The sequence below is a fragment of the Suncus etruscus genome, chromosome 2 (assembly GCF_024139225.1).
Source record: "Suncus etruscus isolate mSunEtr1 chromosome 2, mSunEtr1.pri.cur, whole genome shotgun sequence".
NCBI classification, from domain to species: Eukaryota; Metazoa; Chordata; class Mammalia; order Eulipotyphla; family Soricidae; genus Suncus; species Suncus etruscus.
This window is the reverse complement of record NC_064849.1, coordinates 106,739,651-106,758,036: the sequence shown is the minus strand read 5'-3', so window position 1 is coordinate 106,758,036 and position 18,386 is coordinate 106,739,651. Positions and strand designations below refer to the sequence as shown.

The 18,386-nt window shown below is 39.4% G+C and overlaps 1 protein-coding gene across 1 annotated transcript in view; it reads right to left on the bottom strand.

The window, feature by feature from the left end:
• The window catches only part of NNT (nicotinamide nucleotide transhydrogenase), a 123,897-nt gene that overhangs the window by 20,388 nt on the left and 85,123 nt on the right, over nt 1–18,386 (bottom strand). The window contains exon 18 of the mRNA XM_049768252.1: nt 10,235–10,316. Within this exon, the coding sequence (XP_049624209.1) occupies nt 10,235–10,316 (82 nt within the window). The remainder of the gene's footprint in view (nt 1–10,234; nt 10,317–18,386) is intronic.

Here is an 18,386-nt window from a genome sequence, read left to right as displayed (position 1 = left end):
GATAGAAGCAGTTGTTTGAGTCTACTCTCGGTCTGAAGAAAACATGGTTAAGAAGGGGAGGAAAGACGTCCTGACCAGTAAGTTGCTGTCCACAAGAACTGATTGAAAAAAGTTGTGGAAATCAACGTTCTGGCAAGGTTTTTTGGGCAAAAGGACAGACACCCAGTTTTCTAAAATTGTGAAAGCCCTTCTTAAGAAGCAGCAGTTCAGAAAACTCACTCATTCAATTCCAAATGAGAAAACAATGTTCATTTAATTTCCTAGAACTTTCCAACCAGCAGAATTAGAGAACATTATGTACCATTTTCTTTTTTCTTTCTTTCCCTTTTTTTTAGTCTTTTTTTTCTTTTTTTAAGGCAAGTAAGGGCTGACCTACTACTCCGATCTAAAATCTGGTATTTATCTGTGGCGTTCACTCTCTTTTTTCAGGAAAAAAAATACATGAACATTTAAAGAGCTTACAAAAATGTCTCAAGGGCACAATTTAATGGAGACATGAAAACCTGTTCCCTGACTGTGCATGAGGAACTGTGTGATGAAGTTGACCTGCCAGAATTTCTCATTTTCATCTGTGGCCTGTGATACTAAAGTTACCTAAGGAGAAAAGTTATCTAAAGAGCATTAGGCCAACAACTTAGTGCAAACTCAAATATGGTCCTCTACAGAACCATGGCAGAGTCCCGCATTTCTATTCTAAGGAAATTATTATACATTATGCCCAAATTTGTTTTTTCTGTTGCTACATCAAATTCTAAGTATTGAGCCCAGAATAGAGAATACAAGACTGCTGACATGTTTTTTAGTTCAAAATAGTCAACAAGACTATAAAGATTGATATCAGAGAGAAAAAACTAAAATGTTATTCGCCATTAATGTTTTAAGAATATTATGTTCTGGCACATTGCAGAGGTTTAGAGGAAATTAAACGTAACTTCATCTCTCTGTCTGAATAGCTTTAATGATGTGTTTGACTTGCTTTGGAATGCAATGGCGAGTAACATGGAAATTATAAGCAGGTACTGAAGAATGTGGACATAAATGAGAAGAGGGTTTTATTTATTTATAGTCTGTTCTGTTTACATAAACCACATTGAAGAAAATCAGCTAAAGGAAATTTATTATGACTAATACTAGAACTAGAAGCCAAAAATCACCCTGTTGTTGGAGGCATTAGTTTCATCAATAGTGAGTCTCCCCTGAGACCACTGGAATGCCTGTGACAAGTTTCCAAGGAATGAGTCTTAGAATGGCATGGCTCGATGAGGCTTCACACAGCACAAATCATGGGCTTTTGACATGGTTCATCTGTTGTTTCACCATGTCAATGTGTTGAGGCATATAAAACCAAAGGCAGTCAATTGGGTCGAATCCGTATTTGGGAAAAGATGGTCATTTTCTTGTACAACAAGCTCTAATTTGAAAGATAACTGGCAGTCCTATGCTATAGGTTGACTACAGATGTGAATGAATGCACGTAAGTTGCCTGGTTTATTCTTTTTCCACTAAAAGCCTCACTCACTTGATCAACTAGATAAACATTTCTCATCACACCACCCTCTTGCCCCCATGTCTTTCAAGGGCACAGTGCACAACATACAAAGAAGCACACCCTTCTTTAGCACTAGTTAATTTATTACCAAGTGGAGTTGCAACTCTAGAACTTCAATAAGATTATTTACACTACAAGTGCTCTTCATCATTTCAGCTAGCATCTGAATTACAGACCCAATAGGACTATAAATTATCTCCAATTTATAATACCTTGAAGCTTATCTTGTAAATTCCCAGGGTTCAGGGATATTTATAAATTCTCTCATTGATGTATTCTCAGCACCTAGAGCGATGCCTGACACTGTTTAGAGAGTCAAACAGTCCTTTATATGAAGAGCCATGTCCAAAAAGAAAGTACTACAAAGCCAACATGAAAATGCTACATCAGGTTTTTTGTTTGTTTGTTTGTTTGTTTGTTTTGGGGTCTCCCACAAAATGCTCAGGTGTTACTCCTGGCTCTACACTCATTAATTACTCCTAAAGGTATTCCAGGGCCTTATGAGATGCCAGGGATCAAACTCAGGTCAACCACTTGTAAGACAAATGCCCTACCCATTGTACTATTTCTCTTGCCCCTACATCAAATATTTTATATAATTTAATGTCTTTTATTTTCAGTAGCCTGTACCTTTATTGCTTTATAAATTTCCATTCATTGGTTTTTCTGCATCCTAAAAAACATGACAAGTCCAAAAAGGTTGTTTTTTGTTTGTTTGTCTGTTTGATTTTGTTTTGGGGCTACACCGGGTGATGCTTAGGGGTTATTCCTGGCTATGCACTCAGAAATCACTCCTGGCTTGGGGAACTATATGGGATACCAGGGGATCAAACCATGGTTCATCCTAGGTTAGCACATGCAAGGCAAAAGCCCTACCACTTGTGCAACCACTCTGACCCCTGATCTTTTATTAAAGTTGCATTTAATCAATCAAAATAATAAAATCTACTTAGGTCAGCAAAGTATTTCATATATCTCCAAGGAATGAATGTCTTAGTAAAAAATAGTATATTCTGGGGTCAGAACAATAATACAGTGGGAGGGCACTTATCTTACCCACACCTCGAGTATGTTCAGTCCTGGCATCCAAAATAACAGTAATAGCAGTAGTAAGTCCTGAGTGAAGAGCCAGAAGTAGCCCCTGAGTGACCCAAAACATGCACACACACACACACACACACACACACACACATACACACTTTAGTTACCACAAACTATGTATATACAAGACTGCAAAACATTATTAAACTGCAAAAAATACCACAGGCAGAGAGATATGTTTATAGAATGAAAAAAATTAAGTAGCAAGTTTCTAAATCATGCAAAAACTACATGTTATAAGCAATATAAAATGTTTATAAATATAATATAAAAAGTTTATAAGCAATATAAAAAGTTTAAGGGTCATGGGTAGGGTTCTGGCTTTGCTCATGGCTGACCCAAGTTTAATCCCAGGTACCACTTAAGGGCCCCTGAGTACCACCAAAAGTGATCCCTCAGCAAAGAGCCAGGAGTACACCCTGATCACAGTCATTCCCCTTTTCTCTCCCTCAAAGCTTACATACCTGCACCACAGAGACAATAAAGGAATTCCCAATTCAATCCTCAGTTCTGCATAGTCATTCAAGCATCAACAGATGTTGCCCTGGAGACCTCCAAGCACCACTGCGTGTGACCCTGGTGGTCCAAGCACTGCTATGGTGGTACTGGTGGCTCTGAGCATAATAGTATCCTTAAGCCATTGCTTTGAACCACCAGTCTGGTTGGCTGGTTTCCAGTATTACTGGAAAGCACCCTTAGGTTCCATGAGCACTGCTTGGTAGAGTATATGCCCAGCAAGTGTAAGTTCCTGATTGATCCCACCAGCAAAAGCCTCAATGGCCCCAGAACACCACAAGCTCTAGTTCTGCCAGTATGTAGAACCAGGCCTCCAAAGCAATACCAGGTATGGCTCCTATTTTTAAAACAGAAAGAAAAGATGGGGCCAGAGAGGTGATACAGCGGTAGGGTGTTTTACTTGCATGCGGCTGACCTAGGACAGACTGCGGTTTGATCCCCCAGCATCCTATCTGGTTCCCCAAGCCAGAAGAGATTTCTGAGAGCATATCCAAGAGTAACCCCTGAGCATCACTGGGTGTGGCCCAAAAGAAAAAAAAAGGAAAAGAACAGAAAGAAAGAAAAGAAAATACTCAAAATAGTCCCTAAAGTGTTTAAGATTCCTCATTAGTCCATTCCTATATGATGTATATTTCTATTTTTTGTGCCTTACCCCCTATACTATATCACTGCCCCCCTATATTATTTCTATTCTACTACTGAACATACTGTCATGTAAGTGGAATCCATCTATGATTCATTTGCTTAAATATTTGTTGTTGTTTTTTTTAAAGAACTATATATTTTTTGAAGTGAAACCAGTCTTTATATACTGGTATTCTCAGTATTGAGCTAAAAAATTAATCAATCATTAATAAAAAGATATAGTTATGGGGCAAATAAATAATACAGCAGGTACTTGCCTTGCATGAGGCAGGCCCCATTTGATCCCCAGGACTCCTTATGCTTTCCAGAGCCCAATAAAAGTGATCCCTGATCAAAAAGCCAAGAATAAGCCATGAGTATCACCAAGTGCCCCCCACCAATAAAAAGATTTGTCCAAGAAACGGTAAAGTTAAAGGATGGGGGGAAAAGGTAAAGTTGAATATTAACATAAAGAAATACAACAGAAATGTAGTTTCATAAATTCAAAGCATTGCTGTTACACTTAAGCCACAATGTCTTCTACAAAGAGAAAATCTATCAGAAATTAATTTAAAAAATTAGATGGAGCTCTTTCCAAGAATTATTCATTGGGGTCACCAATTCTGCTTTATAAGTGAAAAGAGCCTATTACATAAATGTAAAGTTTGGAAAATAAACAGCCGAAGAGTCAGCATTCTTCTAAGAGGGGCTCTTGGTGACAGGAAAGTAACCTGGCTGTGAGAGACGGCTTGGTCAGTGAAAATTCATGGCTTTCCAGAAGGAGCTCTGGTCATGCAATGTCATGTGCTGTGTTATATAATCCCAGCTCCTTGTGAGCATGTTATGACTATGGCCAAAGTAAAGGAAAACAGGAGTGTCTCTAAATCAATCATGGCCATGAAGCCAGACAGACTGTATGACAGATGCAATTTTTCTTGGCACCACTTGGGCATAACTAATTGATGACAATCGTATGTCCACACTGGCACATTTCCATGGGGGATGTGTGCAAATATGTCACCACATCTGGATGCTGGGCATGCTGGGATCCTGAGGCACAAAGATCTACTAAAACCAGAGGCCCGGCAGCTGTGCTCAATGAACACCGTGGGAGCTCTACAGAGTGATGAAAGGCCTAAATTACCGCAAACTGTAAATACAGATTTATTTCATTACAATACGAGGTAACCACTATAGCCATCTCTAGCTCAGACAGTTGCCTCTTTAAAAAGTCAGCATTTAAGAACCACACTAGCCCTAACTTACCAGTAATATCTGCACTTCTCTTATGAAAATGTAAAACACATAAAATAAATTCTTTCACTGATTACCTTTAAGTAATACTTTTAAATGCCACACAGAAGCTAAAATGGCAAAAATATGACCATCTCCTGTCATCGGGTTTTCAAAATGATACTAACACTTTTCTTCCATTTAATTCACATGTGAGTTTTATGTGAGCTTTGCATAACTTTCTAAGAAAGCTCATGTTGAAAACTCAACATAATATAGTTTAAAAACTGTCATACAGGGGCTGGATAAATAGTTCTAGGCGGCAAGACACTATATATGGTCATGGAGCCCAGAATCTGGAGTAAGTCAAGAGCACTGTAAGTATGGCCCAAATGCTGCCCCACCAAAAATAACTGTCATACAATAATACAAAATTTCATTTTTGCCAGATATTATTATAATTATTCATTTAAGAAAATGTATCACATTGTTGACATAACTGATCATAATACATTTGTTTGAGGTGACAGAAAGCAAAGTTATTAAGAAATACAAAGAGAACAGAGAATTAAAAAAAATGAAAGAGGAGAGAGTTCATTAGCAGTTATATTTGTGAAACTTATTGTATCACCTATAAAGTCATTAATGCAATAACCGAAGATTTAGTATGCTCCCATTTTTTTCTCCAGAGATGAGAAATATACTAAAAAAATGTGGGGGGCAATTGTCATTTGTGTAGGCACAGTAAAATATGGAAGAAATTGAAAATAAACACCTTTGGCCTAAAAAACAGAGAGATCTTACCCCCCTAAGCACTTAGGCATAAGACCAAACTCAAACTCCAGGCACATTCAGTTGTCCAACCCCCTAGACAACTATGAAACTAAAAATTTCATTTTTAATATGAAATAAGTAGAAGAGTATGAATGGCTAACTTTTCCAACCTCAAAAACATAAATCAGAATGAACAATAATTTCATTCTAAGTGTATATAATAATTTTGCTTTGTTTTCCTGAGGGGCCATACCCCAGTGGTGCTCAGAGTTACTCCTGGCTCTGCACTCAGAAATCAATCCTGGAGGTTCAGAGGGTCATATGGAATGCTGGATATTGAACCTGAGTAATGTGTGCAATGCAAGCATCCAACCAGTATTATCTCTCTGGCCCTGATACAACAATATATATTAATAATCTAATTATTAATATATTATATAAATGTATTTAAAGGACATAAAATAAAAGAACTTTCAGAAAAGCAAGATATTATAGTCACAAAATTATCTCGAAAAAAATTAATTGCTCCCTGAACATGACCAGGTATGCCCCCAAACAAAAGAAATATAAATGAATAAAATGGCTTGTTTGGTGTCCTCCCAATAATATTATTAGAACAAATAAAATACTCATATCAATTTAAATATCTTCCAAAAATCTTTCTTTTTTATGGTTTTGGGGTCACATCCGGTGGCCCTCAGGGGTTTCTCCCTGGCTCTGCGCTCAGAAGTTGCTCCTGACAAGCTCGAAGGACCTTATAAGATGCCGGGATTCAAACTGGGCCCCATCCTGTGTTGACCATGTGCAAGGCAAATGCCTAACCACTGTGGTACCGCTCTGGCCCTTCCTCTTTCCATAAATCTTAAATCATTAAATTTTCCTAAATGGTATGATAGCAACCATTCTTTTCACATCACTTTTCCTCCATCCCTCTTCTTCTACAGTCTGTCTTCTAATAATTGTTTTGTTTTGCTATAGTTCTGGTTTTTAGGCCACACCTAGCAGTGCTCAGGGGTTACTCCTGACTCTGAACTCAAGAATTATTTCTGGTGGTGCTCAATAGACTAAGTGGGATGCTGGGAATCAAATAGGTCAGCCACATGCAAGGCAAACACCCTACCCACTGCACTATCTCTACAGCCCTGCTCCTCAACAGCCTTAAAGGTGCTCCACAACACAGCATTCACGTATATAACAGTGAACTAATTTTCCAACATGTCTGGTTAACTTAAGCTGATCCCCAGATAACAGGAAAAGTAAGTCCAAGTAATCATTCTCCTCCCTAAGGATAGCTGAGGCCTGAAAGTCATCTCTGTTTTATTATGATTGCCACTCATCTCCTAAACATTTACATGGTGATAGAGGCGTTACTAATACATTGAACTTTTTCACATGTGGTTTGAATTAAGAAAAACAATCTCTTTTTTTCTTTTAGAAAAATCATAAAAATCACTTAACACATCTTTTCCACATGTATGTCTATAAATGCTCTTAAGTGACAGGCTCAGATTAAATGGGCAGCACAGTTCATAATACCCTGTATTAAAACAGGAGTATAAGACTTTGTATGTGAAAATCAATATAAACTCAAGGCCAGGAGACAGTATAGGGGTGTGGGATGCATGCATTGCCTGCACAAGAGTCAGATCAGTTCCCAACCATGACCCCCACTAACACCACTGAGGGTGTTAGACTTCATGAGCACCACCAGTTTTTTGTTTTTGTTTTTGTTTTTGGGTCATACAGGCAGCACTCAGGGGACACTCCTGGCTCTACACTCAGAAATCACTCCTGACAGGCTCGGGGGACCATATGGGAAGCCGGGATTCGAACCACCATCCTTCTGCATATGCCTCTATGCTATTTCTCTGGCCCGAGCACCACCAGTTTTGCCCTGGTGATCCCTGACTCTGTAGGGCCCATTTAGCACCTCATTCTCTGACCATCACATTGAACCTTTCAGTCAGTTGATCAAGTATCCCCATGAGTGGCTCCTGAACCTCTGACCACTTCTTAGGAGGCCCCCCCCAAAAAAAATAATAATAATAATAATAATTTAACTCGGTGACCTTTCTGATTATCTATCTATCTTCAACTCTTCAATTATCAGCAAGCAAGGAAACTACAAGACAGAAAAGTTAGAGTACCACAAATAGTATTCAATCCCTGTATTTGAAAAAATATATATTTAAAAAAGAGATACTTTTTCAAAAAATACATATATTAGCTATAGTGTGCCAGAAGGTAGACCTTAGAAAAGGAGCATGAAGAGAAAAGAAGGGAGGGAAGATAGATAAAAGAAAAACAGAAAATGCAACTAATTTCCTTGCTGACATAAAAACATTTGAAATAATCCTCAGATTTCAGCTTCCACATCTCTTTACCACCCTTAACTGCTGGGACATTCAACCAAAGATTAGGAATTTGCAGCTGGTCTGGCACAGAATACTCAGACTAGTTCTAGGCATTTTATAAACCTAATTTTCTCATTTCCTGCCTCAGGCAATGGTGTAAAACTAACAATCTAATAGTCATTTTTATTAACAGACATGAAGGGCCTTGCCAGCACTCATTAACATCCTGGTGAATAAACTCATTGAAGTTAATAATGGAGCTGTCCCTCTAACTTAGGTAGCATGTCATGAAACTGCCAGTGATGCAGCAGTTACTCCAGGAGTAACACCAGACAGTTCCCTGATTCTCCTACCAAGAGAGGGACTAGTGGGTGAGAAGGAAAGATACAAAGTTCTGCAAGGGCTCATCTCCCAGGGCCCCTGGGAGAATGTTTTCAAACTCTTAATCTAAGGTCTTACATAGGGAACTTTCTAGAAATGAAGAATCCTTGTCATTCTGTTTATCACCCTCTCGGGAACAATGTTTAGGGCCCAAACAGCAGGTGCCAGGAGCAGCTGCTGCTCCAAGTCATATTCCAAAAGTTATATGACTTCACCCTTTTTCCATCCAAAATTGTGAGAGCAAAATTAGGAAGACATCAAACATGTAAATCATTTTACATGTCCCAGTTTGGCCCTTTGAACACCTCCACTGAGATTTTTTTTCAAGTAGAAACAGTGGAAAACCAAAAGTGATACAACTAGTGTGATCTTTCTTGATCTTCCTCCTTAAGTCGAGCCACAGAGAAATGGCCTCTGTTTACAATAGAATCAGTAAACATTTAGTATAAAGTTTCCAATTCAAGGGCCTGGAGAAATAGCACAGCGGCGTTTGCCTTGCAAGCAGATGATCCAGGACCTAAAGTGGTTGGTTCAAATCCCGGTGTCCCATATGGTCCCCCCGTGCCTGCCAGGAGCTATTTCTGAGCAGACAGCCAGGAGTAACCCCTGAGCATTGCCGCCAGGTGTGGTCCAAAAACCAAAAAAAAAAGTTTCCAATTCAAGAATTTAGTATAAAAATCAAATTTAATTGCAAATTTAGTATAAAATTGTCAAGAATTTAACCTAAAATTTCCCAACTAAAGGGGATCATATTGAGGACCAGTGACATTAAAAAGGGGGCAACAAAAATTAGATAGCAAAAGTAAGTTACTATAATAACTTCATTACTTAACCTAGTATAATATCACAGTGAAACTGTACTTCAAGACACAGTCATCTGGGGCAAGAGATAGTACACAGGTAAAGTGTGTATTATGCCACACAATCAGCTACCCTGGATATACTCAACACCACTTATCATCCCATGAACCCAACAGGAGTGATCACTGAGCACAGGGCCATGCAATAAGCATTTACCTACAAAAGTGTAGGAAGAAAGGAAGGAAGGAAGGAAGGAAGGAAGGAAGGAAGGAAGGAAGGAAGGAGGAAGGAAGGAGGAAGGAAGGAAGGAAGGAAGGAAGGAAGGAAGGAAGAAGGAAGGAAGGAAGGAAGGAAGGAAGGAAGGAAGGAAGGAAGGAAGGAAGGAAGGAAGAAAGAAAGAAGAAAGAAAAAAAAAAAGAAAGAAAGAAAGAAAAAAAGAAAGAAGAAAAGAAAGAAAAGAAAGAAAGAAAAAGAAAAAAAGAAAGAAAGAAAGAAAGAAAGAAAGAAAGAAAGAGAAAGAAAGAAAGAAAGAAAGAAAGAAAGAAGAAAGAAAGAAAGAAAGAAAAGAAAGAAAGAAAGAAAGAAAGAAAGAGAGAGAAAGAGAGAGAGAAAGAAAGAATAAAGAAAGAAAGCCATCATTGCTAATTCCATGGGGTTACCTGGGGGCCCCACCACTGCATCCTGGGCATAGGCATTCAACCAACCAGTCAAGAAGAAGGAAAAGCTCAAAGAGACTCCCCTTCTCTCCATCCCACATCACGCGAGAGCACCATTTGGGAAGCCCACCCCTTGAAAATTAAAAAAAAGAAATTAACATCTAAGAAAAAATAAAGCCATCATTTTTTCTTTACATACAGACACACACACAGAAACACACAAATCTCACACAAAAAGCGCTTACCTGACTTTTTTGCCCTGTTCAATAAGCATCTTTACCAAGTCTGCAATGGGGTACTGAGCTTTAGCTGCACACAGACCATAACCTAGCAGAAACAGGAAGAAAACAGAAGAATGTTTTTAGAAAAAAATCTATGAACAGGGGCCTGAGAGATAGCATGGAGGTAGGGCATTTGCCTTGCATGCTGAAGGACAGTGGTTGGAATCTCAGCATCCCATATGGTCCCTCGAGCATGCCAGGAGCAATTTCTGAGCATAGCGCCAGGAATAATCCTGAGTGCTACTGGGTGTGTCCCAACCCCCCCCCCCCAAAAATATCTATGAACAACTTCTTTTTGTTGTTGTTGCTGTTGTTTTATTTTTGGGTCACACCTGGCAGTGCTCCTGGGGTTATTCCTGGCTCTTCACTCAGAAATCGCTCCTGGCAGGGACCATATAGGATGCTGGGATTCAAACCACCATCCATCCTGGATCGGCTATGTGCAAGGCAAATGCCCTACTGCTGTACTATCTCTCTGGCCCCAAACAACTTCTTTCTTTCTTTCTTTCTTTCTTTCTTTCTTTCTTTCTTTCTTTCTTTCTTTCTTTCTTTCTTTCTTTTTTCTTTCTTTTCTTTTTTCTTTCTTTCTTTCTTTCTTTTCTTTCTTCTTTCTTTCTTTCTTTCTCTTTCTTTCTTTCTTTCTTTCTTTCTTTCTTTCTTTCTTTCTTTCTTTCTTTCTTTCTTTCTTTCTTTCTTTCTTTCTTTCTTTCTTTCTTTTTTTCCCAACACCAACGTCTTTCTTAATTGAAACATTTTTATGACAATAAAGATAATCATTGGATAGGATGAGAAAAGTACACTAGTGATCTGGGCTTTGAGAAACTGGCCTAATGACTATAAAATAATTATTATCATTTGCTGTGATATTATAATTAATTAAGTTTTAGGAGAAAAGAGACAGGATGCAACAGGGAGCAGGTATTAAGGGGATCTGAGAAAGTCGGTGGTATAAAGTAGTGGTGGAACAAAGACATCCAAACCAGAGAGTAAACAACACTGAAAACAAGAGACCCAAACTTCAACAACCAAACTTAAAAAGGTGCCTATCAAGGTGGCATGCATGGGAGAGTGCGAGGTGAACTTGGGAACCCCAGTGGAGGGAAGAAGACACTGGGAAGAAGACAACGGTAGTGGGATCGGTACTGGAACATAGCATGTCTAAAGAGAAACTACGAGTAACTTTGCAAATCATGGGGCTTTAATCAATTTTAAAAAAATAAATTTTAAAACAAAACTGGCCTAAACGTTGGTAGTATTTTGTGCTAAAATGGAAACTCTAAAAATCCATTTTGATACTGCTCTGACACCAACATGCGCCAGTATTGATATGACATCCTGACAATGAGGAAATAGCAATATCTTGATCTAAGAGCAGATTGTCTTATCTCACTATCTAAGGAAAAGATGAAATCAGAAGACATGTCATCCTTTGATCTGTGCAAAAGCCAAGATAGCTATCTACAGAAGACTGGCTGTGACAACCATGACTGGGCAGAACTTATCCCGGGACCAGCAAAAAAGACCCAAGTCTAGGCTTTGGCCTATTCTGTACAACAACCAAGATCTCTAATTCCAGATGTTTGACTGAGACAACTGCAACTGAGCAGATCTTCTGGAAACGTAATGAAAGACTCTATCCTAGGCCTTATCCTAGGATCGGTGCAAAAACCAAGACCATCAACTACAGAAGACTGATTAAAATAACAGTAATGGAACAGAACTTCTAGAACCATAAAGAAACACACCATCCTAAGCTCCATCCTATGACCTGTGCAAATACCAAGATCTCTAGCTACAGAGGCCTGATTTTATCACCCACAATGGAAACATTATGTTTCCAAACACCACAAAAGGATCTAGGGGAAAGTAAAAAAACATGTAGAGCCTGTAGTTATTCTCATGACAGTATCCTTTGAGGGTGGAGAAACCCTATGTTGCTAAGACCAAGGGAATTCCCTTTCTAATCTCCCTAATATTTACTGTGTCTATGTAAAAAGACGAAGAAGAAGAAGAAGAAGAAGAAGAAGAAGAAGAAGAAGAAGAAGAAGAAGAAGAAGAAGAAGAAGAAGAAGAAGAAGAAGAAGAAGAAAATAATTTTTTTGGCTTTGTTATTGTTGTTGTTTGGTTTTTTGTTTGTTTTGGGGTTTTTTGTGCTTTGTTTTGTTTTTATTTCAGGACCGTGGTTATTGTGTGGTTGTTGTCTTTATTGCTGTGGTGCTTTTTGGGTTTTTTGTTTGATTTTTTTTGTATTGTTGTTATGTGTTTTCCTTCCTTTTTCCCTTTCTTCTCTTAAATTGATATTTATAGACTCTAGAAGGACTTCCTCCCATTTTCTGCTTGTTTGATTTTTGCTCCATTTTATCTTTTTCTTTCCTTCAAACAAAACCACATAACTTGAACCATCTTGGGGGAAATAATGGAGGGTACCAAGATCAAACAGTCATATGAACATTAAGTAGAAATAAAAAATGATCAGACTTAAACACCGAACCCAAAGCCAACAACAGAATTGATACCCAATCTACAACAAGCTAGACACAGAGGGGACCACTTATACTGGCAGCCTGGGGGGATAACAGAGGGGGGTGTGGGATGCATGCTGGGAACAGGGATGGAGGGAGGACAATACTGGTGGTGGGAATGCCCCTGATTCATTGTCACTATGAGCCTAAAATATTACTATGAAAGATTTGTAATCCACTTTGGTCAAAATAAAAATTATTATTTAAAAAAACATTTTGAGGGGCCGGAGCAGTGGCGCAGGGCATAAGGCATCTGCCTTGCACATGCTAGCCTAGGATGGACTGCAGTTTGATCCCCTGGTATCCCATATGGTCCCCCAAGCCAAGAGCAATTTCTGAACACATAGCCAAGAGTAACCCCTGAGTGTCACCGGGTGTGGCCGGGGGGGGGGGGACATTTTGAGTACTGAAAGTTAACTATTACCTCAATTTAAAAAAAATGATAAAGAATAATAAAAGATAAAGGATCTAGAGAGAGAGAGAGAGAGTACACTAGCTAAGACACTTGATTGGCACATATCCAACGCTGATTCAATCCGTAGCTCTGCATATGGACCCCCAAAAACTCCCAGGAGTAAACCATAAGCACAGTACCAGGGGTCAGCCCTGAGTAGTACCAAGTATGGCCGAAACGTAATAAAGCAATAGACACAGATTTCAAATTCAAAAGTTGGTGGCCTTTACTCAATCTTCTGCAGTACCAGATACTGTGGAGCACGTCTTGCCAGCAGTCGTACTCCACATGCACACACATGCACTTTTACACACATGTATTCTAAGTATACAGTTTGGAGGGCATTGCAGTACATTATGTCCCACACAACATTACAGACATTCTTCCTATCTTTCCTTGATTAATTTTTCTCCTATCCTCCCCACTGAATGAAATTAGTCCTCAAGGCTTAATCTTTGCCCCTCATTTCCTCCTTGGAAAATCTTAGCCTTTCAGTGACTTCAACCATCTAAGATCTTCCCAATTGTCTCCAGGCTCCACGTGTCATTTGAACTCCTGTATGTGCATTGTCTCATCCAGTCTCAAACTTACTGTCCCTAAAAAGAAAACTAAACCCCACCCCAAACTTCATCAAAGAACAAAGCTTGGGAAAAACATTTCCAGTTTATTATAGGTATATTCCAAAGATTATGTTCCTTCTCGTTTGATCCTATACACTGCCCATTCTACCTGTAAATGAATCTTACCTCTTTCACCACTTTTGATCCCCATTTCTCCAAATACAGGTCCCTCTGTTCATGCTATTCCCTCTGCCTTCCTCAATTCCCAATATCATTCGTATACTAAGGACCAAAGTAAATCACTCCTCAAGAATCTTTTAGGTTCTCCAAGACAGAAAAATAGTCTATACAGATCTCTATCATCCCATTCAAAATCGACCTCCAATTATTTATCAGTCTGATTTATTAGGTAAAAGTTTCTAAAGAAAATAACTATGTTTTACATCCCTGTGCCTGGGAACTTGGCAGAGGTTCTCAACAGGTAAACCCAATGCTACCCTGGCTTTACAGACAAGTTTACTTGTTCTTACATATTGACAGAAGCAGATCTAAGAAATCCAAACCCACATATTTCAAATGTCCCCAAAGAACAATATTGTTCCCAGTTAAAAAAGGCCTACACCCAAACATTCATTTCTGCAATGCTTACTTATAGTTTAATGTATAACCAAAAAACTACCCAGATGTCAAATCAATCTACTTTGGGGGGGGCTGTCCAAGCAGCTTTCCCTGGCAGGCTTCCAGTCCCCAGTGCCATTACTTGAACTACTTTCACCTGGGAACAGGAAAGTCTTCACTGGGATGAGGATGGGCAACAAGGCTCCAGATATAAGGCTTTCATTGGGTTCATGGGGCAGCCTCTCAATCCCAGCCCATGGGGCCAGACAGGTGGATCCTGGGGGAAGGGGGACACTTGTCAGTAACCCCTACCACCAAATAGAAATGGGGCTGTCCAAGCAGCCTTTCCAAACCACGCGGGGGCATTCCCCACCCCAGCCAACTGCCAACCAGCTCCTAAAGAGAAAAGAGAGATTCTTTTTTTAATATAATTTTTATTTTAATCATAGTGGCTTACATATCATTCACAGTAATATTCCAGGTACATGTTAACATTGAATCAGGGGAATTCCCATCACTAAATTGTCCTCTCTCCACCTCCGTTCCCATCTTGCCTCCCCTATACTCCACCCTCACCCCAGGGGCTTCTAGATTGAGTGGCCCCCTCTTGAGTGGCCCCCTCTGTGTCTAGTTTATTACTTAGTGATATTATAACTATTTGGTCATGGTACCTCCATTACTTCTCCCTCTAATTGGGAGGCGGGACTAGATAGTTCGAGTTATGTGGTTTTGTTTGAGGAAGAGAAAAGTAATAAAATGGGGTAAAAATCAACTACACCAACAATGGGCAGAGTCCTTCTAGAGGCTCTCATCCTCAGTTTGAGAGACGAAGGGGGAAAAAGGTGAAACACCACAACAGTTCAAAAAGAAGCCTGTGAAGAAACCAACACTCTGCTGCTATTGACTTGCTCACTGCAGCCCTTTTTCCTCCACCCACCCTTCACTGTGGACTTTTGCTTGCTACCAGATTTGGTTGCTCAGAATTCCCCCACTTGAGGACATTTCCTGATAGATGACTGCTGGAAGCCATTTTCCTTGGACTCCACAAAGTCAAACCACAGGTTGAAACTGTACTCCAGACTTTACCTCTCACCCGACTACTTCAAAAGACTTAAATGGGACATGTACATCCCCTGTGAATATTTCTTTAGATGTATTCCTTTAATAGGCATAACATTAATTGAATATCTTCTAAGGTAGCCACAATTTCCCCATCCTTGGCATCTGCTTAGTACAGAATACTAGTAGATAACTCTCTGTTTAAAGTTCATTTCAGAAACAAATCAAGGGGATTGTTGGGCTTGTTGCCTGGGCCCCCTCATACACCAGTAATACCTTATGGCATTGCTCCTCTCTACATAGACATATCAAAATGGGAAAAGTTTACACATGCAAACAAGTTCTTATCTAACAGCAATAAGAACATACAAGTTTTATACTGCAGTGAGGCCTTACACCCTGAACTCTTGGTATAATGACTTGGCTTAGACTTCAGTAGATCAGACATTGACCATCCACCTCTGAACCATGGATACCATCTGTGGAAACAACCACAGCTTTCTAAACCATCACCAAGAATAAAAAAAAAATCTACTACTGTCATGGCACTGAATTATTCCAAAGAGGGTCCTTATGACACTCTGATGACTTGGTAATAGCAACAGTTGCTTTTTAGGACAGGATTCTCTGCATTGCTACCTAACAGTGAGATAAAGCCAGAAAACGCTATATGTCACCCAGACTTTAACATAGGATCTGTACAGAAACCTGTCCGGAACAACCGGGATGGTGAAGAACTTTTACCGGGACCACCAAGAATGACTATTGGGTTGGACAACCTAGATTGCCTAGAGCCTGGAGTCGGTCTTATGCCAGAATACTTCATGGGTAAGGTCTCCCTGTTTATAGGCCAAAATTTTTTTCTTTTCCATTTCTCCCATATTTTGCTGTGCCTATGAAAACAACAAAAATTGCCCCCACACACATACATCTTTTTTTAGTGTATTTTTGTATCTCCTAGCTTAAAAAAAAAGGAGTTTACAAAATCCTCTGATATTGTAATAATGGTTTTATTGGAGATACAATAATTTTCATGAATATACTTGCTAATGAACTTTTATTTCTCTTTTTCTTTTTCTTTTTTTTTTTTTTTTGGTTTTTCGGGCCACACCCATTTGATGCTCAGGGATTACTCTTGGCTAAGCGCTCAGAAATTGCCCCTGGCTTGGGGGACCATATAGGATGCTGGGGGATCAAACCGCAGTCCTTCCTTGGCTAGCGCTTGCAAGGCAGACACCTTACCTCTAGCGCCAACTCACTGGCCCCTATTTCTCTTTTTTTATATTATTTTATTATCTTTTCTAGTTTTTCTTTTTTTTCTTTTTTTTTTTTTTTTTTTTTTGGTTTTTAGGTCACACTTGGCAGCACTCAGGGGTTACTCCTGGCTCTATGCTCAGAAATCGCCCCTGGCAGACTCGGGGGACCATACGGTATGCCAGGATTTGAAACACCGTCCTTCTGCATACAAGGCAAATGCCCTGCCTCCCTGCTATAGCTCCAGCCCCTCTTTCTATTTTTAATAACTTCACTTTCTGTCATCCTGAAACAAATGTATTATGATCAGTTATACCAACTAAATAAATTTTTTAAATAAATTTTTCTTTAAATTTTCTTTAAATAAATTAATTTAAAAATAAGAAAATAGGGGCCGGGCGGTGGCGCTAAAGGTAAGGTGCCTGCCTTGCCTGCGCTAGCCTTGGACGGACCGCGGTTCGATCCCCCGGTGTCCCATATGGTCCCCCAAGCCAGGAGCAACTTCTGAGCACATAGCCAGGAGTAACCCCTGAGTGTTACCGGGTGTGGCCCAAAAATCAAAAAAAAAAAAAAATAAGAAAATAAATAAAAATCAATGTATTTTTCTTTAGGGAAAGTGTTATGAGAACTTGATAGCTAAACATCTAAACTGAAACCAATTATTGTCTATAATGCCATAGCACACCATGATTATAGTGAAGAAAAACTGAGCAAATTCTCTAAATATTAGGAAATTAAGATCTAGAGAAATAGAATGATGTAGTGTTATGCCAATTCTTAGAAGAAAAATTAAGAACAAATTGTTGTGGCTCCCAGAAAAAAATATTTTATGAATGGAGCCAGAGTGATAGTACACCAAACTTTCATTGCACGCGGCCAGCCTGGATTCGATCCCCGGCATCCCATAAGGTCCCAGAGCACCTCCATTAATAATCCCTGAGTGCAGAGCCAAGAGTAACTTCTGAGCATTGCCAAGTATGGCCCCAAACAAATAAACAACAATGAAAATAGTATTTCAGGGGTGTAGTGATAGTACAATACTTCAAGCAACCCCTCATGGTCCCCTGAATCCTCCCAGGAGTGATCTTTAAGAGCAGAGCCAGGAATAAGTTCTGGGCACCATCAGGTGTGATTCCAAAACAAATAAACAAGAAAAATTTTAGATATGTAGCTAGTAACTGAACACATACACAAAACATGTACCTCATATACCTGGCCATTTGTTTCATTATAATCAATTATATTACAAGATTTGGGGGAAGGGGTTTAAAACTTAACAACTTGGATCCAACCAAAACAAAGTTCCCTGGTTTCTTTGTATCTATTTATTTACAACTTGGTTTCGCCCCAAACAAGTATCATCCCAGTTTTCTTTACATCTATTTACAACTTGGTATTACCCAAAATAGAGATTTCCCAACTTAGCATATATCAAGCCAACTTGGGTGGGACTGGCTCTATCCTTACTACCCTGCCTGGGGGTGGTCTCTGTATTCAATAAAAACTGCAGTTCTGGCAGGCAACTTGCTCTCTCGGCTTGATGAGATAGATTGCCATGCATATTTTACTCTCAGTTTTGGACTATTTCCTGCAGCAACCTTTGCTACAGATCCACTTTCCCTGGGTGCAATACAGCATTTGGGGCCATT